Source organism: Pipistrellus kuhlii, unplaced genomic scaffold, assembly GCF_014108245.1.
Source record: "Pipistrellus kuhlii isolate mPipKuh1 unplaced genomic scaffold, mPipKuh1.p scaffold_m20_p_2, whole genome shotgun sequence".
In the NCBI taxonomy this organism is placed as follows: Eukaryota; Metazoa; Chordata; class Mammalia; order Chiroptera; family Vespertilionidae; genus Pipistrellus; species Pipistrellus kuhlii.
Window position 1 is genome coordinate 99,995,280 of NW_023425515.1, and position 22,415 is coordinate 100,017,694.

Below are 22,415 nucleotides of genomic sequence, written 5' to 3' on the forward strand. Positions count from 1 at the left end.
TGTGATACACCACATAAACAAACTGAGATACAAAAATCACATAATCATATCAATTGATGCAGAAAAAAAGCATCTGACAAAATCGAACTCCCTATTCTCAAGGGCATTCAGCAAGGTGAGAATAGAGGGATCATAAGTCAACAGAATACAGCCAACATCATACTCAATGGGCACAAACTAAACTCATTTCCCCTAAGAACAGGAACAAAACAGGGATGCCCACTTTCACCACTCCTGTTCTACAGTACATTGTACTAGAATTGCAAGCCATAGTGATCAGACAAGAAGAAGAAATAAAAGGCATCCAAATTGGAAAAGAGGAAGTAAAACTGTCCTTATTCACAGATGACATAATACTATACATAGAAAATTCCAAAGACTCCATTAAAAACTACTAGACCTAATAAATGAATTTGGCAATGTAGCAGGATAAAAAAATTAACACCCAGAAATCTATGGCCTTTTTATACACCAATATTGAACTCACAGAAAGTGAAATGAAATAAATAATCCCATTTATCGCCGGGTCTGGTTTAGCTCAATGGATAGAGCGTCGGCTTGGGGACTGAAGGGACCCGGGTTCGATTCCGGTCAAGGGCATGTACCTTGGTTGCGGGCATATATCCGGTAGGGGGTGTGCAAGAGGCAACTGATCCATGACTCTCTCTCATCAATGTTTCTAACTTTCTATCTCTCTCCCTTCCTCTCTGTACAAAATCAATAAAATATATTTTTAAAAAAATAATCCCATTTATCATTGAACCAAAAAAATTAAGATACCTAGGAATAATCTTAACTAAGGATGTAAAAGACTTGTACTCAGAAAACTACAAGACATTGGAAAAAGAGATAGAGGAAGACATAAACAAATGGAGGAACACAAAATATTCATGGGTTGGTATATGAACATCATTAAAATGTTCTTACTACCTAAAGCTAGCTATAGGTTCAATGCAATCCCCCATTAAAATGCCAATGGCATATTTAAAAGGTCTAGAACATACTCTACAAAAATTCATCTGGAAGAAAAATTTAAAAAAGACCCTGAATAGCTATTGTGAGAAAGAAGAACAATGTTGGAGGGGGTTCACAATACCAGACATCAAGCTGTATTACCAAGCTACGGATCTCAAAGCTGCTTGGTACTGGCACAAGAACAGATATATAGACCAATGGAACAGAACACAGAGATTGACCCAAATCATTATACTCAATATTTGACAAAGGAGGCAAGAGCATACAATGGAGTCAAAACAGTCTCTTTAATAAATGCTGCTGGGAAATTTGGTCAGATATATGCAAAAAAAAAAAAAATGAAACTATATCACCAACTTACACCATACACAAAAACAAACTCAAAATGGCTAAAAGAACTTAAATGTAAGATGGAAACCATAAAATTCCCACAAGACTCCATAGGCAGCAAAATAGCAGACATATGTCGCAGTAATATCTTTACAGACACAGATCCTAGGGCAAGAGAGACTAAGGAGAAAATGAACAAATGGGAATACATCAAAATAAAAAGCTTCTGCACAGCAAAAGAAACCATCAACAAAACTACAAGAAAGCCCACTGCATGGGAGAATATATTTGCCAATGATAAGGGTTTACCCTCCAATATTTACAGGAAACTGATACAACTTAACAACAACAAAAATAAACAATCCAATCAAAAATGGGCAAAGGATCTAAATAGACAATTAAAAAAAAAAGACATTCAGAAAGCCAAGAGACACGTGAAAACATGCTCTAAGTCACTAATCATCTGAGAGATACAAATCAAAACAACAATGAGATACCACTTCACACCTATCAGAATGGCTGTCATTAACAAATCAACAAAAGACAAGTGCTAAAGAGGATGCAGAAAAAAAGGAACCCTCTTTTACTGCTGGTGGGAATGCAGACTGATGCAGTCATTGTGGAAAACAATATGGCATTTTCTCAAAAATTTAAAAATGGAACTGCCATTTGACCCAGTAATATCAATTTTAGGAATATATACTAAGAAAACAGAAACACCAATCAGAAAAGATATATGCACCCCTATGTTCATAGCAGCACAATTTACAATAGCTAAGATTTGGAAACAGCCTAAATGCCCATCAGCAGATGGGTGGATTAGAAAACTATGGTACATTTACACGGAGTACAATGCTGCCATAAAAAAGAAGGAATTCTTACCATTTGCAGTAGCATGATTGGAAATGGAGCATCAAGCTAAGTGAAATAAGCCAGTCAATGAAAGAAAAATACCACATGATCTCACTCATTTATGGATAATAAAGAACATTATAACTGGATGAATGAAAAAATAGATACAGAGGCAGAGAAGCATCTAACAGATTGTCAAATTACAGTGGGAATGGTAGAGAGGGTGGGGGGGGGGAGGTAAGAGATCAGCCAAAGGACTTTTATGCTTGCATATAAGCATAACCAATGGACGCAAAACACTGGGGGGTCGAGAGAGGAGTGAGGGCTTGTGCCAGGGGATAGCGAAGGCTGGGGGATGATCAATGGGGGAAATAAAAGAAAATAAAATAAAGTACTACTATTTGTAATACTTTAAACAATAAAAAAGAAATATAAGACCTATACACAAAAGATAATAAAGAATTGCTGAATAATTAGGAAGATATAATAAAATGGAGAGATATACAACATTCCTGGAGTGAAAGATTCAATATTATTAAAATGGCAATTCTTTCCAAGTTGATTCAATACAATCCTTTTCAAAAATTCAAGCAGGCATTTTTGAAGTAATCAAATGCAAAGAACATAGTATAGCCCAAAACTTATATGTATACACACACACACACACACACACACACACACACACACACACACATACTAGAGGCCTGGTGCACAAAAATTTGTGCACTTGGGGGTGGGGGTCCCTTAGCATGGCTTGTGCCCCCTCATAGTCTGGGATCCCTCAGGGGATGTCCACATGTTGGCTTAAGCCCGCTCCCTGGGGATCAGACCTAAGCTGGCAATCAGCCATCCCTCTAGTAGCCTGGGAACCCTTGGGGTATGTCCAACTGCAGTCAGACATCCTTAGAACTGCCAAAGTGGTGGGAGAAAAAGAGGCTGAAGAGGCTCCTGTCATTGCCACTACACTCACAGCCATTAGTTAGGCTTGTGGCTGAGCGAAGCTCCCCCTGTGGGAATGCACTGACTACCAGGGGCCAGCTCCTGTGTTGACCATCTGCCCCCTACACTTCATAGCAACTGGTCTTTCCCAGTGGTTCATTGTTAGAGTTAATTTGTATACAGTATTACCCCTTTATTGTATAGGACTAGAGGCCCGCTGCATATAATTCATGCACATTAAAAGGGAATTAAGGGGAATACAACTAAAATGTAGAGTGGACATTCCCCAGAGCTATAGGTAGTCGACTGACAGAAAATTCTACAACAAGAAGGAAAGAGAAAACCAGAAGGAAAATCAGAGGAGCTGAAAAAAAGCCTAAGGTACGGAGACATGCTGCGCGCCCGCACGCAGGGGCGTGCGGAGAGGTCGCAGCCAGAGAGGAGGAGAGGGCTGGGTGCTGCCTGGCGTTCCCTAGCAGGAAGGAAATAAAACCCCCAGCCTGGGCTGAACCCCCGAACCGGCAGCACTGAGCCCCAGTTATGGGCCAGACCCTGGGGACCCAGGCTACGGCAGGGGGAGACGGGGCTGTGAGGTGGAATCCCAGGGGAGCAGCGAAAAGCAAGGCCCCCGGAGTCGCGCCCACATTGCGCACAGAGGACTGCATGTTGACTCTGATGCTGGATTACCCTAGCCGGAAGAAACAAAGCCTCCGGCGGCGCTGAGCCTCAATCCGGACTGCTCTGAACCCCAGTTCTAGGCCAATCCCTACGGACCCAAACTCAAGCAGGAGACAGGGCTGTGAGGTGGAGTCCTGGGAGAGCAGCGAAAGGCCGAACCCCCGGAGTCGCGCACATTGCTTGCAAGGGAAGGAATGTTGACTCTGATGCGGGATTGCCCTGGAGGGAAGGAAACAGGAGCCCCGGCCCTGTTGGGCCCCAGTTTTGACTGCTCTGAAACCCAGTCCAAGGCCAGACCCTGGGGACCCAGGCTCAGGCAAGGGGAGACGGGGCTGTGAGGTGGAATCCTGGGGGAGCTGCGAAAAGCGGAGACCCCGGAGTCAAACACACTGTGTGCAGAGGACAGTCTGTTGACTCTGATCCTAGACTCCCCTAGTGGGAAGGAGAAAAAAAGCTCCAGACTGGAGGAACACGACGAGGAGCAGGAGCCCCTGCCGAACACCGGCCAGCCAGGCACCAGCAAGGAGCTGGGCGACGGGGCCCCCGGGGGGTGGGTGCCCCTGAGCCATCGACCTCTGAGTGCGGGCAACAGAGCCAAGGCCGGGGGCTGCTTCCTGGGCTGCGCCGACCCTGGCAACAGGCTGAAGCAGCGCAGGAGCCCGTGGAGAACAAAGGGGTGCCACAGGCCAACCTGCTGAGCTCCCAGGACAAAGAGGAAGAAACCAAAGAAGTTCTCAATGTGAAGAAATTAAGTGAGAGCAAAAGATAGTAAAATTACTTAAGAAAGAATACAAAGAAGATCTTGAAAAATCAAAGACTAAGTCAGAACTCAACTCACCAGCCAACATTGCAACATAAATGCATTTAAAAAAAAAAAAAAAAGACAGAATGTTGGAACAGCGGCGGCCAGGCATAGAGTGGCCAGGCACAAGGCAGTGGCAGCCGGGCCCGAAGCAGGAATGGCCAGGCCCCAGAGCAGCAGCAGCCAGAACCAGAGCATCAACAGCCAGCACTGGAGCAGCCAGACCTGGGGCAGTGGCAGCCAGGCCTGAGGCGGAGGAGGCCAAGCCCAGGGTGGCCAGTCCGGGAACACCCAGACCCGGAGTGGCCGGGCCCGGAGAAGCCGGGCCCAGAGCAGCTGGGTTAGGAGCATCCAGGCCCAGAAAAGCAGTAGCCAAGCCCGGAGCATCCAGGCCGGGAGCGGCCAGGCTCGGAGCAGCAGCTGCCAGGCTGGGAGCGGCCAGGCCCAAAGCAGCGGCTGTCAGGCTGGGAGTGACCAGGCCCAGAGCGGCCGAACCCGGAGCAGCCGGGCCCAGAGCAGCCGGGTCGGGTGCGGCCAGGCCCGGAGCAGCAGCTGCCAGGCTGGGAGCGGCCAGGCCCGGAGCAGCCGGGTCTGATGCGGCCAGGCCCGGAGCAGCGGCTGCCAGGCTGGGAGCTGCCAGGCCCAGAGCAGCGGCTGCCAGGCTGGGAGCGGCCAGGCCCGGAACAGTGGCTGCCAGGCTGGGAGCGGCCAGGCCCAGAGCAGTCGGGTCTGGTGCGGCCAGGCCCGGAACAGCGGCTGCCAGGCTGGGAGCGGCCAGGCCTGGAGCAGCAGCTGCCAGCCTGGGAGTGGCCAGGCCCAGAGGGGCTGGACCTGGAGCAGCCGGGCCCAGTGCAGCAGGGTCGGGTGCAGCCAGGCCTGGAGCAGCAGCTGCCAGGCTGGGAGCGGCCAGGCCCAGAGCAGCCGGGTCTGATGCGGCCAGGCCCGAAGTAGTGGCTGCCAGGCTGGGAGTGGCCAGGCCTGGAACAGCGGCTGCCAGGCTGGGAGTGGCCAGGCCCAGAGAAGTCGGGTCTGGTGCGGCCAGGCCCGGAGCAGCAGCTGCCAGGCTGGGAGCGGCCAGGCCCGGAACAGCGGCTGCCAGGCTGGGAGTGGCCAGGCCCAGAGAAGTCGGGTCTGGTGCGGCCAGGCCCGGAGCAGCAGCTGCCAGGCTGGGAGCGGCCAGGCCCGGAACAGCGGCTGCCAGGCTGGGAGCGACCAGGCCCGGAGCAGCCCGGTCTGGTGCGGCCAGGCCCGGAGCAGCAGCTGCCAGGCTGGGAGTGGCCAAGCCCGGAGCAGCGGCTGCCAGGCTGGGAGCTGCCAGGCCTGGAGCAGCCGGGTTGGGTGCAGCCAGGCCCGCAGTAGCAGCAGCCAAGTCCAGAGCAACTAGGTCGGGAGCGGCAGTGACCAGACTCGGGGCAGCTGGTTGTGGAACGAACCAGAGCAACAGAGGCCAGTCCTGGAGCAGCCAGGCCCGGAACAGCCTTCTCCTCACCTGCCCCTGCCCCACAGCTGCCTCTCAGACATGGCTGGAAACTTTTGCGGGAACTTGAGGGTCTGCTGAATCAAGTGATGAAGGCTTAGATCTGGATGTGTTGAGTTAGTATAGCGCTGGGTTGTTGATCTGTGAGTGCCTTGGTGGGGCCTGGATGAGGCTGGTTGACCTATTTGGAAATGTCTTTTGTGTGAAGTGTATCATTGGGCATGTGGAGGTATTATTGATATGAGAAAATGCTAAGTAACTGATTTACTATCTGAAAAGGGATTTACTATCGGGGAAAGGGAGGGAGGAAGAGACTGAACATAAACTGCACCTATGGATGAGGACAATGGGGGATGGGGAGGGGGCGGAGGGTGGGGTGGGAACCTGGTGGAGGGGGGAAAAAATGAGGAACCTTTGTAATAATATGAATAATAAAGATTGATTTAAAAATAGAATTAAATTAAATTAAAATTAAAATAAAAAAATATATAAAAATATAAAAATATGAAAATAAAAGGGAATTAAGCCAAAATCGGTTTGGCTCAGTGGATAGAGCGTCGGCCTGCTGACTGAAAGGTCCCAGGTTTGATTCTGGTCAAGGGCATGTACCTTGTTTGCAGGCACATCCCCAGTAGGGGGTGTGCAAGAGGCAGCTGATTGATGTTTCTCTCTCATCGATGTATCTAACTATCTATATCTCTCCCTTCCTCTCTGTAAAAAAATCAATAAAATATATTTTTTAAAAAGGTAATTAATTAGATGAAATATTTTAATATTGCTACTTGCCCTTTCTCTATAATAGAAGTATCAGAGATGAAAGGAAAAGAGTAAAATGTATATGGAAATATATAAAGTTATTAATAAATAAGCAATCACAGTATGATATAACAACAAAAAATTGATGTAAAAACAACACTGATACAATGATTAACAAATTTTTTTAAATATATTTTATTGATTTTTTTTGCCCACCTCCCTCTCTCCCACACATCTCCTCCCTCCCCAGAGTTTTGTGTCCATTGGTTGTGCTTATATGCATGTATAAAAGTCCTTCGGTTGATCACTTATCTCTCCCAGATTTTCCTCCCCTCCCCGCTGTAATTTGACAGTCTAATTGTTGATATATTGTCTCTATATCTATCTTTTGGTTCACCAGTTTATAATGTTCGTTATCATCCACAAATGAGTGAGGTCATGTGGTGTTTCTCTTTCATTGATTGGCTTATTTCACTCAGCATGATGTTCTCCAATTCCATCCAGGTTGCTGCAAATGATGAGAATTCCTTCTTTTTTATGGCAGCATAGTATTCCATTGTGTAGATGTACCATGGTTTTTGGATCCAATCATCTGCTGACGGGCACCTACGCTGTTTCCAAATTCTGGCTATTGTAGATTGTGCTGCTATGAACATAGGGGTGCATATATCCTTTCTGATTGGTGTTTCTAGTTTCTTGGGATATATTCCTAGGAGTGGGATTACTGGGTCAAATGGGAGTTGCATTTTCAGTTTTTTGAGGAAACTCCATACTGTTCTCCACAGTGGTTGCACCAGTCTGCATTCCCACCAGCCGTGCACGAGGGTTCCTTTATCTCCGCAACCTCGCCAACACTTGTCGTTTGTTGACTTGTTGACGTTGGCCATTCTGACAGGTGTGAGATGGTACCGCATTGTTGTTTTGATTTGCATCTCTCGGACAATTAGTGACTTTGAGCATGTTTTCATGTGCCTTTTGGCATTCCTTCTGTCTTCTTTTGAAAATGTTCTATTTAGGTACATTGCCCATTTTTTAATTAGATTATTCATCTTCCTTTTATTTAGTTGTATAAGCTGTTTGTAGATGTTGGAGATTAAACCTTTATCAGTGGTATCATTTGCAAATATATTCTCCCACACAGTGGGCTTTCTTGTTGTTTTGTTGATGGTTTGTTTCGCTGTAAAAAAGCTTTTTATTTTGATGTAGTCCCATTTGTTTATTTTCTCTTTAGCTTCCATTGCCCTAGGGGCAGTATCAGTGAAGAAGTTCTTTTGGCATATGTCTGAGATTTTGCTGCCTGTGGATGCTTCTAGTATTTTTATGGTTTCCCGTCTGATGTTTAAGTCCTGTATCCATTTTGAGTTTATTTTTATGCATGGTGTAAGTTGGTGATCTAGTTTCATTCTTTTGCATGTGTCTGTCCAATTTTCCCAACACCATTTATTGAAGAAACTGTCTTGACTCCATTGTATATTCGTGCCTCCTTTGTCAAATATTAATTGAGCATAGTGATTTGGATTGATATCTGGGTTCTCGATTCAATTCCATTGATCTATATGTCTGTTCTTGTGCCAGTACCAGGCTGTTTTGAGAACAGTGGCTTTGTAATATAGTTTGAAGTCTGGTATTGAGATCCCTCCTACTTTACTCTTCTTTCTCAGGATTGCTGTGGCTATTCAGGGTCTTTTATTATTCCAAATGAACTTTGGAGAGTTCTTTCTAGGTCGGTGAAATATGTCGTTGGTATTTTAATGGGGAGTACATTGAACCTATAGATTGCTTTAGGAAGTATGGACATTTTGATGATGTTGATTCTACCAATCCATGAACATGATATGTTCTTCCATCTCCTTACATCTTCCTCTATCTCTTTTTTCAGTGTCGTGTAGTTTTCTGCGTATAGGTCCTTTACTTCCTTAAATTTATTCCTAGGTATCTTAATTTTTTTGGTGCGATGGTAAATGGAATTGCTTTTTTAGTCTCTGTTTCTGCAGTTTCACTGTTGGTGTATAGAAATGCCATGGATTTCTTGGCATTAATTTTGTATCCTTCTACATTGCCAAATTCATTTATTAAGTCAATTAGTTTTTTTAATGGAGTCTTTTGGGTTTTTTATGTACAATATCATGTCATCTGCATATAAGGATAACTTTACTTCTTCTTTTCCAATTTGGATGCCTTTTATTTCCTCCTCTTGTCTAATTGCAATTTCTAGTACTTCCAGTACTATGTCAAACAGGAGTGGTGAGAGTGGGCATCCCTGTCTTGTTCCTGTTCTTAGAGGGAATGGTTTTAGGTTTTGCCCATTGAGTATAATGTTGGCTGTGGGTTTATCATATATAGCTTTTATTATGTTGAGGTATGATCCTTGTACTCCCACCTTGTTAAGAGTTTTTATCAGAAAAGGGTGTTGGATTTTATCAAATGCTTTTTCTGCATCAATTGATATGACTATATGATTTTTATCTTTCAATTTGTTTATGTGATGTATCATGTTTATTGATTTGCGGATATTGTACCATCCTTGCATTCCTGGAATAAATCCTACTTGGTCGTGGTGTATGATCTTTGTGATGTTCTTCTGGAGTCGATTTGCTAGAATTTTGTTGAGGATTTTGGCATCTATGTTCATGAGGGATATTGGCCTGTAATTCTCTTTCATTGAGTTGTCTTTATCTGGTTTTGGTATTAGGGTGATGCTGGCTTCATACAGGGAGTTTGGAAGTGTTCCTTCCTCTTGGATTTTTTTGAATAGTCTGAGGAGGATAGGTTTTAGGTCTTCCTTGAATGTTTGGTAAAACTCTCCTGTGAAGCCATCTGGCCCTGGGCTTTTGTTTGCTGGAAGCTTTTTGATGACTGTTTCAATTTCTTCCCAAGTCACTGCTCTATTGAGATTTTTAGATTCCTCCTGGTTGAGTTTTGGAAGTTTGTATTTTTCTAGGAATATGTCCATTTCCTCCAGGTTGTTCAGTTTTTTGAGTAGAGTTGTTCATAGTATTTTGTAACAATCCATTGTATTTCGGTGGAGTCTGTTGTTATTTCACCTCTTTCATTTCTGATTTTGTTTATTTGGGTCCTCTCTCTTTGTTTCTTGGTTAGCCTGGCTAGAGGTCCATCAATCTTGTTTATCCTTTCAAAGAACCAGCTCTTGGTTTTGTTGATCTTATGTATTGTTTCTTTAGTCTCTATGTCGTTTATCTGTGCTCTGGTTTTTGTTATTTCCTTCCTTCTGCTTACACTAGGCTTTTCTTATTGCTCTTTTTCTATTAGGTCTAGTAATAATTAATGTCGTTTTCTAATACTTTTTTAATTCCAATTTAAACAATACAACAAAATTTAATCAACAATATAGTTGCCGTTGTTTTCTACTACTTGTGCCCAATGCTCAGGAAGCATTTTAATCCCTCTGTTGTAAAATTCTTGTGATTTTGATGCAAAAAATTCGGTCAATGCATTTTTGAGGCATTCTTCATTATTAAATTTTTTTCCAAGAAGAAAGTTTTGCAAAGAACGAAACAAATGGTAATCGGAAGGGGCAGTATCAGGAGAATATGCAGGTTGAGGGAGAACTTCCCATTGCAACTGGCACAGTTTTTCAGCAGTGATTCTTGCAGTATGCGGTCGTGCATTATCGTGGTGAAGAATTACACCCTTCCGATTAATCAGCGCGGGTTCTTTTTCTCTTAAAGCTTGGGCTAACCTTTCCAATTGGGCACTATCCACTGCACTTGTAATGGTTTGGGTAGATGGTAAAAGTTCATAATGAAGAATTCCTTTAAAATTCTACCAAACACACAACATCACTTTTTTTGCATGCAAGTCAGGTTTTGGCCTGGGCTGCAGAGCCTCATTTTTGTCCAACCATTGAGGCCGCCTTTTCAAATTAACATACAGTACCCATTTTTCATCTTCGGTAACAATTTGCTCTAAAAACGCAAATGGTTTTAACGAGAGAGGAGCGAACTGCAAATTCTGACTCTTTGATTACGGTTGTTGTCGGTCAACTCATGAGGAACCCATTTTCCAAACTTTTGGACTTTGCCAAGTGCACGCAATTGATTGGAAATTGTTTTTTGTGAACAATTTAAAGTTGTCGCAAGCTCTTGTTGGGTAATTTGAGGATTTTGCACCAAAAGAGCTTGAAGAGCTTCTTGATCAAAATTGGACACACGGCCTCGACCACTCTTGTCATCTAATGAAAAATTTCCCTCGCGAAATTTCTCAAACCAACGCTGGCATTTTCTGGCGCTAACTGCATCTTGACCAAGAGCACTACAGATGTTTTTTGCAGCCTCACTTGCTTTTCTTCCTAATTGGAACTCGGAAAGCATGCAGTGCCGAATATGCTCTTCATCCGCCATCTTCTTAGCCCTAGTTTTGCAACAAAAACCAAACCAAACACAAACTTTTTCAAGCAAAACTTGTTAATTGCACTTCACACGTTCTGTAGATACCACGTGTTTGAAGGTTATGTCAATACAAGTCAACGCCAAGCAAGATTTTAAACGAATGTTTTAAAACGACATTAATTATTACTAGACCCGATAACTCTTTGAGTTGTAGAGTTAGAGCATTTGTTACCCTTTTTTCTAGTTTTTTGCAATAGGCTTGTAAGGATATGAACTTCCCTCTCAAAACTACTTTTGCTGTGTCCCATAGATTTTGGATTGTAGTGTTTTCATTGTCATTTGTTTCCAGGATGTTTTTAATTTCTTCCTTGATTTCTCTGGTAACCCAGTCCTTGTTTACTAGCATGCTGTTTAGTCTCCATATGTATGATTTCTTTGGATTATTTTTATTGTAGTTAATTTCCAGTTTTATGCCATTATGGTCTGAGAAGATGCTTGATATGATTTCTATCTTCTTGAATTTGAAGAGACTTTGCCTATGTCCCAAAATGTGGTCTATCTTTGAGAATGTCCCATATGCATTTGAGAAGAATGTATATTCTGTGGCTTTGGGGTGGAATGTTCTGAAGATGTCAATTAATTCCATCTGGTCTAGTGAGTCATTTAGGATTGATATTTCTTTGCTAATTTTTTGTTTAGATGATTTGTCGAAAGATGACGTGGGGTATTAAAGTCTCCTAATATGATTGTATTGCTATTAATCTCTCCCTTAATGTCTTCCAGCAGTTTTTTTTATGTATTTTGGTGCTCCTGTATTGGGTGCATATATATTTACCAGGGTTATTTCTTCTTGTTTGATTGCTCCCTTTAGTATTATGAAGTGGCCTTCATTATCTCTTGTTATGTCCTTCACTCTGAGATCTAATTTGTCAGATATGAGTATTGCTACCCCAGCTTTCTTTTCATTTCCATTTGCCTGGAAAACCTTTTTCCATCCCTTCACCATCAGTCTGTTTGCATCTCTTTTTCTGAGGTGGGTTTCTTGTAGACAACAGATTTATGAGTCTTGTTTTCTTATCCAATCTGTTACCCTATGTCTTTTGATTGGAGTATTTAAACCATTTACATTTAATATTATTAATGATAGGTACTCATTTGACGCCATTTTTATTCCATACCCCTGTGTTCCTTCTTCACTTCCTATTTCTTTATTTTTACAGTAGACCCTTTAGCATTTCTTGCATTGCTGGTTTGGTGGAGTTAAATTCCTTTAGTCTTTTTTTGTCTGTGAAGCTCCTGATTTCCCCTTCAATTTTGATTGATAGCCTTGCTGGGTACAGTATTCTTGAATTCAGACCCTTTCTTTGCATGACTTTGTATATTTCATCCCATTCCCTTCTGGCCTGATAAGTTTCTGTTGAGAAATCAGTTGTTAGTCTGATGGGGGTTCCTTTATATGTAACTTTCTCTCTCTCTCTGGCTGCTTTTAAGATTCTTACTTTGTCATTGGTGTTTGCCAATTTAATTATAATATGTCTTGGCGTCGGTCTTCTGGGATCCATTTTGCTTGGGACTCTGGGAGCATCTTGGATTTGTGTGGGTTTTTTCTTCTCTATCTCAGGAAAGTTTTCTGTCATTATTTCTTGAAATACCTTTTCCATGTCTACCTCAGTTTTCTTTCCTTCTGGAACCCCTATTATTCGAATATTGTTTTGTTTTACATTGTCCCAAAGCTCCCATAGGCTCTCCTCCTGCTTTTTAATTTTTTTTTTCTAGAAGCTGCTCTAATTGGGTATTTTTTCCATCTTGTCTTCTAGCTGACTGATGCGATCCTCTGCTTCTTCTAGTCTGCTCTTGATGCTTTCTATTGAGTTCTTCATAGTAGCGATGTCATTTTTCATTTCATCTTGAGTCATCTTCATTTCCTCTTGGTTTTTTTTCATTTCCTCTTGGGTCTTACTCATATTGTCAAATTTGTCTTCCATTCTTTTTAGCCATCTTAAGATCGTTACTCTGAATTCTTGCTTGCCTCTAACTCATTTACTTCCTTTTCTGGTGATGCCTGCTTTTCTTTCATTTGTGGGCTGTTTCTTTGTCTCCCTATGGTCTCTCTTCAGGATGTCTCTCTCTTGTGTTGATTTATCTCTCCTTTCCGTGGATGATTGAAGATCTCCCTTGAATCCACGTGTTTGCGCCAACTGGGGTGTCTCAGATGCTCAATGGTCTCCTCTGCGGTGGTTTGTCCAGGCCTCCTGTTCCAGTCTTACCAGCGTACGGAGATCAGGCTCACAAGCTGGGAACTGTGGCGAAACAGGGACAAGCCGCCATCTCAGGATTACACTTTGATTTTGCTCAAAGCGTGGTTCTCTGATTAACAAATTGATCAAAATTATCCTAATATCTCCCTGTATACCACATTAAGAGTGAAAACTCTTTCAGTGTGCTTCACTAATTTCCCTTGTGATGAAGTATTTACAACTTTAACTTTGTCACATGCTCTTCAAACTTGGGAGAAAGCAACATATAACTACCATGTCTGAAAATGGATTCAGGAAGGAATATTCCTTCTCTGTGGTGAGTTTGTCCTTGTTATTTATTTATTTATTAATAGTCATCGCAAATGCTGGCATCATGGGAAACTGTCTTCGAATTAATTTAAATGGGAGGCAAGTGTCAGACAGGGACTAATCAATTCTGGGAATCAGAAAAACCTCCCCTTCTGCAGATCCTGTTAATTCTTCAGTTTCAATAATGTGAGGTCATAATCTTGCTATCTAATAAAAAGGGAATATGCAAATTGACCACAGTGGAAGCGGGGTTCCAGTAACACAAGACGGTGGTGCCCAAATCACACTGAAGAGGTGTCTGTGTAAACTATGAAATGTATGCCCTTAACACAATTCAAGAGGTATTCACATTACATGGAATGAACTGTTCACATTTCAAACTTTATTAATGAATACAAAAACATGTGATGAATCGCATGGGACAACAGGCAGACATTTTGATAAATTCTTTTAATTATGAAAACTTGGCAGCCTTTCCATGCCACTAATTCTATTACATTCACCAGTCTGTTCTGTTCATCAGGTTTTTTATTCATTTGATTTTTAGTTTCACTTGTTGATAAATATGTATTTGTTGTCACTTTGTTGTTCATAACTTTTTCTTTACCTTTTTCTTCTTCCTCCTCTTCTTAGAGAATACTCTTCAGCATTTCATATAATACTGGTTTGGTGGTGATGGACTCCTTTAGTTTTTTCTTATCTGTGAAGCTCTTTATTTGACCTTCAATTTTAAATTATAGCTTTGCTAGATAGAGTAATCTTGGTTGTAGGTTCTTGCTATTCAACACTTTGAATATTTCTTGCCACTCCCTTCGGGCCTGCATAGTTTCTGTTGAGAAATCAGCTGGCAGTCATATGGGTAGTCCCTTGTAGATAACCAACTGTTTTTTTCTTGTTGCTTTTAACATTCTCTCTTTGTCTTTTGCCCTTGTCCTTTTAATTATGATGTGATACTCTTTGGATTCCTCTTGTTTGGGGTTTTCTGTGCTTCCTGAACTTGTAAGTCTATTTCTTTCATCAGGTGGGAGAAGTGTTCTGTCATTATTTTTTCAAATATTTTTTCAATATCTTGCACTCTCTCTCTTCTGGCATCCCCATAATTCAGATGTTGGTATGCTTGAAGTTGTCCCAGAGGCTCCTTACACTATCTTCATATTTTTGGATTCTTTTTTTCTTTTTTCTTTTCCAGTTGAGTGTTTTTTTTGCTTCTTTGTATTTCAAATATTTGACTTGATTCTTGGGATCTTCTAGTCTGCTGTTGAATCTCTGTATATTATTCTTTATTTCAGCCAGTGTATTCTTAATTTCTGATTGGTCCTTTTTCATATCTTTGAGGATCTCACTAAATTTCTTAGAGGTTTCTAGAAAATTCTTGAAAAACCTTATAACTGTGGTTTCGAACTCTATATCCAGTATATTGCTTTCATACATTTCTTTCATTTGGGATTTGTTTCTTTGTCTCTGCATTTTGGCTGCTTCCCTGTTTGTTTCTAGGTACTGGGTAGCTGCTAAGTCTTTTTGAGTGGACAGAGTAGCCTTGTGTTGTAAGTGTCCTATAGGGTCCAGTGGCTCAGCCTCCCCTGTCACGTGAGGTGGATGCTCTTGGTGCACCTCTTGGTGTGTTGTATGCACAGTCTTATTGTAGTTGAGCCTTGATTGCTGTTGATATCACTGGGAGAAATTGACCTTCAGGTCAATTGGCTGTGATGACCAGCTGTATCTATACTGGAAAATCTGTTGCGCAGGAGACACCCTTATGGGGCAGGACTTGCTTCAGTGGGGATTTTGTGCTCACGGAATCTGCCCCTTGAGTGTGTCTCTTATAGATGTGAAGAATTCTAACCTGTTATGGTCTCATTCTGACCACTGGATACACTGGCTCTTGGATTTTCAAGGAGGTGCAAAGTCAGCCACTGTCTGTGGCCTCCCATAAGGAGCTCCAGAGACATCTGCAGATTCCTCCTCTTTGTATGGGGTTGGAAGTGCACAGATGAGAAGATAGGCAGGATGCTGCTGCTGCTAGGCTTTGGGCCTTCTTTTGGAAACTGTGGGGCTCTCTGACCCAGCTTCAGTTTGACAGGTTTTAGGTGGAGAAAGGACAGACGACTCACATGCAAAAGCTGATGCTCACAGTTTGGGTGGGGTTTTAAATTGGATGGGGTAGCATCTCTGGGAATCCTAGAGCAGAGCAAACAGCAATGGCTGCCAGTTAGCCCTGCACCAGAGAGGTCCCCAGGTCTCAGTGTCCCACGCCCCCATGCAGGAACAATGATTGCTGTGAGCACCTCTGAGAGAAAGCCGCCCTCATGTTCCTGTCCCAATGACAGTCCAGTTTCTCCCCATATGTGTCTGGGTCACCCAGAGTCTCGCCCAGAACTGGAGTTCAGAGCAAGCAGGAACTTTTATCTACCTCCCGATTAAAAGAGCAGCACATTCAATTGCCAGCACTTTCTGTGCCTCCTCACCTCTTACCAGTCTCAATGGGCTTTCTTCACCTCTCTAGTTGTGGAACTTCCACCCAGCAAGCTTTCCTATGGTTCTGGGTGGTAGTTGTTCCACCTTTTAGTTGTAATTTTGATGTGGCTGTGAGAGGCAGCAAGTACACGTTTACCTATGCCACCATCTTCGTTCTCTGTATAGAGTATATTTACTCCATTGTATGTTCTTTCCTCATTTGTCATAGGTTAATTGACTTATAGTGTGGGTTTATTTCTGGGGTGTCTATACTGCTTCATTGGTTTTTACTAGTATGTCTGTTTTTATGCCAGTACCATGCTGTTTGGACTGAGGAGTCACATTTCTAACTAATGAGAATATTAGTCATTAAAACATAGATGTAGAACATTAAACTGATAGCAGTTGTTAGCTCAGTAGAGGAGAGGAAAATTAAATTTGGTCAGGAGACTTCTGACCAAAATTAAAGTTAGGAGTTTTATAAGGATTTATTCACACATTACTTTTATAACTAAAATATGTACTTTTTTATAAAAGAATTCCATAGTCCCAAGATTACTCTAATATTATATATAGAGATCACTGATTTTCTCAATGTCAACATCCTATTCTCTTGGGAGATATTACAAATTCAATTGTTTTCAGGGACTAAGTGGGTAATAACATGAATAAAACAGTGTACATAAGGCTTACAGACATTCAAATTCAAAATTATAAAATACTGGGAGAAATCAAGATGGTGGCATAGGGTAGACACCTGAATGCAGCCCACCACAACAATTTTGAATTTAGAACTGGAAAACAGGGTAAACATCACCCTGAAGCACTGGACGGCTGGGTGAGAGGAGGCTCTACCATCTGGGAAGGAGAGAGAAGGCACACTGAACCTCAGGAACTGTGAAAGGCGGCTGCCTGACTTTGCTGCTGGCTTGCTTGCGGAGCATGGAGAGGGTGGGCCAAGTTCGCTGATGGCTTACTCCCTGTGTGCAGAGAGGGCTAACAGCTAATGCGTGGCTAGCTTTCTTGTTCGGGAGGAAAACAGAACCACCCTATTGCTCTGATAGATGGCCCCAGACAGGGAGAGGCCAGACTGTCAGGCAGTGGGGTGAGATCTCTTGGAGGTGTGTGAAGCCAGAGGCCATTACTGCGGGACTCAGAAACCAGACCCTCATAGGGAGGGGCTGACCAAAGCTTGTCTGCACCACCACGGGACACTGCCCCATCCAAGCGGAGCACAGAAGCCCTTCCAGTGGCTAGCTTTCTCGTTCACTGCAAATAGGACTCTCCTAGGGAGGGACAGACAGGAACCCAAAGCTTGTCTGTGCCTATACCAAAGAGGTGTGCACGCCTGCAACCAATCTTGTGGGATTCATTATAGCTTGTCTGTGCCACCCCAAGACTCTGCCCCAACCAAGCAGAATACAGAACCCCCCCCCTCCCCCCCAGCTGAGACACTTCTGATCCTCATAGCCAATTGGCTTGGAATCAACGCTTCCCAGTGATACCAACAACAAGCAAGGATTAACAACAAGACTGCACAAACAGCCTACAAATGGCTACACCAAGACTGTCCACCTCAGGTAATGGGGAGGCTGACCCACTGAACCATATAGGACACCTTAGCACACAAAGCCACCCTACCAACTCAGGGAAGCAGTGAAAATGCCAAGACAAGGAAACATCACAAACAAAAGAAATGGAGGACAAGAAGCGACTGGATATAGAGTTCAAAACCATGGTTATAAGGTTTTTCAAAAACTTCCTAAAAAAGGCCGATAAAATAAATGAAACCTATGAGGATATGAAAAGTTATAAATTAGAAATAAAGAATACATTGTCTAAAATAAAAAGTATTATACAGAGTCCTAAAACCAGAATGGAAGATCGCAAGAATCAAGAAAAAATTTGGAACACAAAGAGCCAGAGGACACTCCTCCACAGAAGCAAGAAGATAAGAGAATCCAGAAAGTTAAAGATAATTTAAGAAACCTCTGGGAGAATTTCAAACAAATCAACATCAGAATTATGGGCGTCCCAGAAGAAGAGAGACAGCAAGGTTCCAAAAACATATTGGAAAAAATAGTGACAGAAAACTTCCCCCAACTGATGAAAGAAATAAACTTATTGATACAAGTCCAGGAAGTGCACAGAACCCCAAACAAAAGGGATCCAAAGAAGACCACACCAAGACACATCATAATTAAAATGTCAAGAGCAAAAGACAAAGAGAGAATATTAAAAGCAGCAAGAGAAAAGCAGGTAGTTACCTATAAAGGACCACCCATACGACTGTCAGCTGATTTCTCAACAGAAACCATGCAGGCCAGACGGGAATGGCAAGAAATATTCAAGGTGATGAATAGCAAGAACCTACAGCCAAAAATAATCTACCCAGCAAAGCTATCACTCAGAATCGAAGGCTAGATAAAGAGCTTCACTAATAAAAATAAAAAAAGCTAAAAGAGTTCATCACCACCAAACCAGAATTATATGAATTGCTGAAGGGGGTTCTTTAGGAAGAGGAAGAAAATAAAGGTAAAAATTATGAACAACAAATACATAACTATCAACAAGTAAATCTAAAAACCAAGGGAATTAAAAAATCTGAACAATATTAACTGATGAATATAATAGAATCAGAGGTATGGAAGGGGACTGAACTGATGATTCTCAGGAAAAAGGAGAATGGGGGGTGCGGGAAGAGACTGAACAAAAACTGTGCACCTATGGATGAGGACAATAGGAGATGGGGAAAAGGCAGAAGGTGGGGTGGGAACCTTGTGGAGGGGAGCAATTGGGGGGGGGGGGAGAAAGAAACATTTGTAGTAATCTGAACAATAAAGATTTATTTTTTTTTAAAAAAAGAACAAAATTATAAAATACTTTGTACAGATTAAACAAAACCCTTCTGCATATTAAACATAATTGGCAGTCCATTACTTTGCTACCTCTCCCAATTTCAATGTTTCTCAACTTGTTGAAATTGCCTTCCTTTAAATAATAGACTCTAAATATCCCTTTGAAAATTTGAGTCTAAAACAAAATCACAGCAATTATATACTGAAATGGTTTTCTAAACTCAATGATCCATCAAGCTTCCATAACCCATTTATAATTATTGCTCCTAGACCTTATCCTCGTCTGAAATTTCACCATCTCTGAAATTTAAAAATACAGATTGCCTCACTTCCTTCATTCTAACATTAACTCTTCAACTTCACTGACCCTACATCTCTTTTTACTTGTTTTGTTAGTCTCCTTTTCTTCTGAAGGTCTTCTTAACAATTCCTGAAAATGACTTCAGTTCGGACCTTTCCTATAACTGTTTTTTCAAACTCTTCTGCAAATATATCAAACCACTTGCAGTTCTCTTAAAAAACTACAATTACAAACTGTACTTTCTGCATCAAATGCCTTTTATCTTTTAATTCTTATTCAAGCTTAAAACCTGCACTCAAGCCATAGTTTCCATACAAACTTTCAGAAAAAGCCAGGCATTGTTCTTGCCACTCCAAACCGAGCCAGGCAGCATTCTTTCCAGTCCCAACCCAACCATCCAATCAGCTCCAACTACAAACATTTAACAATCAAACTATTTGGAAAATATTTATAGTTAATATTAAGAAAGAATTTTAAAACTAGAAGTACTCTTAAGGATAATTTCTTCGTGTCATTTCACAGATTAGTCATTTTAAAACTAAAAACGTAAATAATATAGTCAACTGTCAACCAGATCTTATCAAAGAGAAACATAGACCTTATTGTAAAATAGATTTGAAAACAGAAAAAAATGTTCCAGTTTGACCTTTACACATACAAATTAAATTGATTTCAAGGAGACTTTCCCAATTTATGGATTTTTTACTGTCAATGCACCAAAGATTTGTTCTTATGATGAGGAAACAGAGACGGTGGATATTTTACAGTTTTAAAGCTAATTTCATATACACTGTACAATAATCCTTAATTGAAAACAGTTTGTCAGTGGTCTGCCTGGGACTTCAAAACCATCTATTTCATAGTAAATGTGCGTGCACTTATACTGAAAACTAGACTCTCAAGTCTGGTTCAGAACCATACACCTTATTCAATATGTGTGACCTTATTCAACTTATCCAGGATGGGGTACTTTCTTATTTATTCATTCCTCAGTTGTTTTTCTATTTTCAACTGGGGAGAATCAGAAGAGAAATAGACTTAAATATGTACTATATGAGAGGGAAGTAAGAGGCATTACAGGTTAATATTTAGTCAGATAGTAAATAATTCTAATATATAAAAGGCCAGGGGCCATCACAACTGATACAAACAGATGGAAAACCAAACTCAGGCTATGTGGGGCGATAATGCTGGCAGGGGGGTTAGTGAGGAATGACCAAACAACTGAACATCAGGCTGGTTGGGAAGACCAGGCTGGCATTGGGGGGAAGAGGGGGGGTGACGGCTGTTGGGGTGGTCAGGACAGTTGGGGGCAGTTAGGAGAGACCAGGCAGTGGGGAGGGGGGCAATTGGGGGCAACCAGGCCAGTGGGGGTGGGGAGCAGTTGGAAATGTCCAGGCCGGTGTGTGTGTGGGGGGCAGTTAAGGGCAATCAGGTCAGCATGCAGAGGCGGTTAGGGATGATCAGGCTGGCAGGGGGGCGGTTAGGGGCAATCAGGCAGGCAGGCAGGTGAGCAGTTAGGAGCCAGCAATCCCGAATTGTGAAAAGGATCTGGCCTAAACTGGCAGTCAGACATCCCCTGAGGGGTTCCAGTTTGGAGAGGGTGCAGGCTGGGCTGAGGGAACCACTAACACCCCCTCCCACCCCCATATGAATTTTGTGCACCAGTCTAGTTTTTCTTATAAAAGGATATTCTTCTACTACTTGGAAATTCTTAGACCAATAAATTCTATTTCTAAAAAGTAAACACTGCCTCCAGCCCCATAGGCATGAGTGTGAAATAAATCTTATTCCGAATTTGAAGAAGTTTCCTAATTATTCATTATTTAGTAAACATTTCTAAAACATGCAGAACTTATATTAAGCAAAGGAGCTAGAAGATTGGCTTTTACAAGTCATCCCAGTACCATATTTCTTAAAAGCTACATAGAAAGAACAATAAAACATTTCATTGGCATGCATCCCACCGCATCACACATCTATTGTCAAAAATCTTCATTTTCTAACCTGGAATGTCGGAGGCTGTCCTTTTTGTTTTTTGCAGAACACAATGTGCATTCACAGCCAACTGCATGGGGCTTAGGTAGAGACACATCCTGTTTTAACAGCATTGTAAGAATTTCATAGTTGTTATGATGAGCAGCTAAAATGACAGGTGCAATGTCCATAGTTGTTGAATACTCAGGATTCTGAATCTGCTCCATTAGTTTCTGAAAAATATTTATATAAATGTTCAAAAGTTATTTGTGAATTAAAAAAAACAATTGTTTGAAGAATAAAATGAAAAAAATGGAAAGCAAAAGAACATAATTATTTTAATGAATAAGATAAACATTTTGCCAGGATAAAATTTTTTTGAAACTTCAAAAGTTAATTTTAATTAATTAATGTAATATAATAATGACAAATAAAATCTTCAATAGAAAATATTCATATAAATAACGTTCTGCTTTACTAACAATAAAAGGATATCTAGAAAAATACATTAGGGAAAAGTATTTAATTTTCAAAAGATTATGAAAACATGCATAAGGGTAAAGAACAGGAATTTTAGAAAAGGAATAAAATGAAAAAACAGAAATGTTAAAAATAAACAGAGCATAAAGTTGAGAAAACTTTAAAAATTCCACCTCTGTGGCAAACTTTGTCACACTGATAGCAATAGGTACTTAAAAGGGATAAGTAAATAGGAAGCGCTCTTTATTTTGTACTAGAGGCCCAATGCACAAAATTCATGCAAGGGGCTCAGCCCTCCCAGCCCCAGTTTCATCCAGAAGGTCATCTGGAAGGACAGCCAGAAGGTTGCTCAGCTGTCTGGTATAATCAGTATATTATGCTTTTGTTATTATAGATAAATATCTATATATTTCCAATCACTACCTCTATTACATCTGTTACAAATACACAAAAACACTATCATAGCTAATATAGCCACTTTACCCTTATCATTTCATTTAATTCCCACAGTACCCTGCAGGAATGAGCAGTATTATCTCAAGAAGAAACTGAGACTCAGAGAAGTTAATGTGCCTGAGGTACACAATAGAATGCAAACTGCAAAGCAGAAACCAGATTTA

The 22,415-nt window shown here is 41.6% G+C and overlaps 1 protein-coding gene across 6 annotated transcripts in view; it reads right to left on the bottom strand.

Annotated features, from left to right (window-relative positions):
- Nucleotides 1–22,415, bottom strand: part of TRPC1 (transient receptor potential cation channel subfamily C member 1) — a 152,086-nt gene that overhangs the window by 107,969 nt on the left and 21,702 nt on the right. For all 6 annotated transcript variants that reach the window (XM_045584121.1, XM_045584120.1, XM_036444192.2 and 3 more), the window contains one exon: nt 21,346–21,548. In XM_045584121.1, coding sequence (XP_045440077.1) covers nt 21,346–21,548 — 203 coding nt within the window. The remainder of the gene's footprint in view (nt 1–21,345; nt 21,549–22,415) is intronic.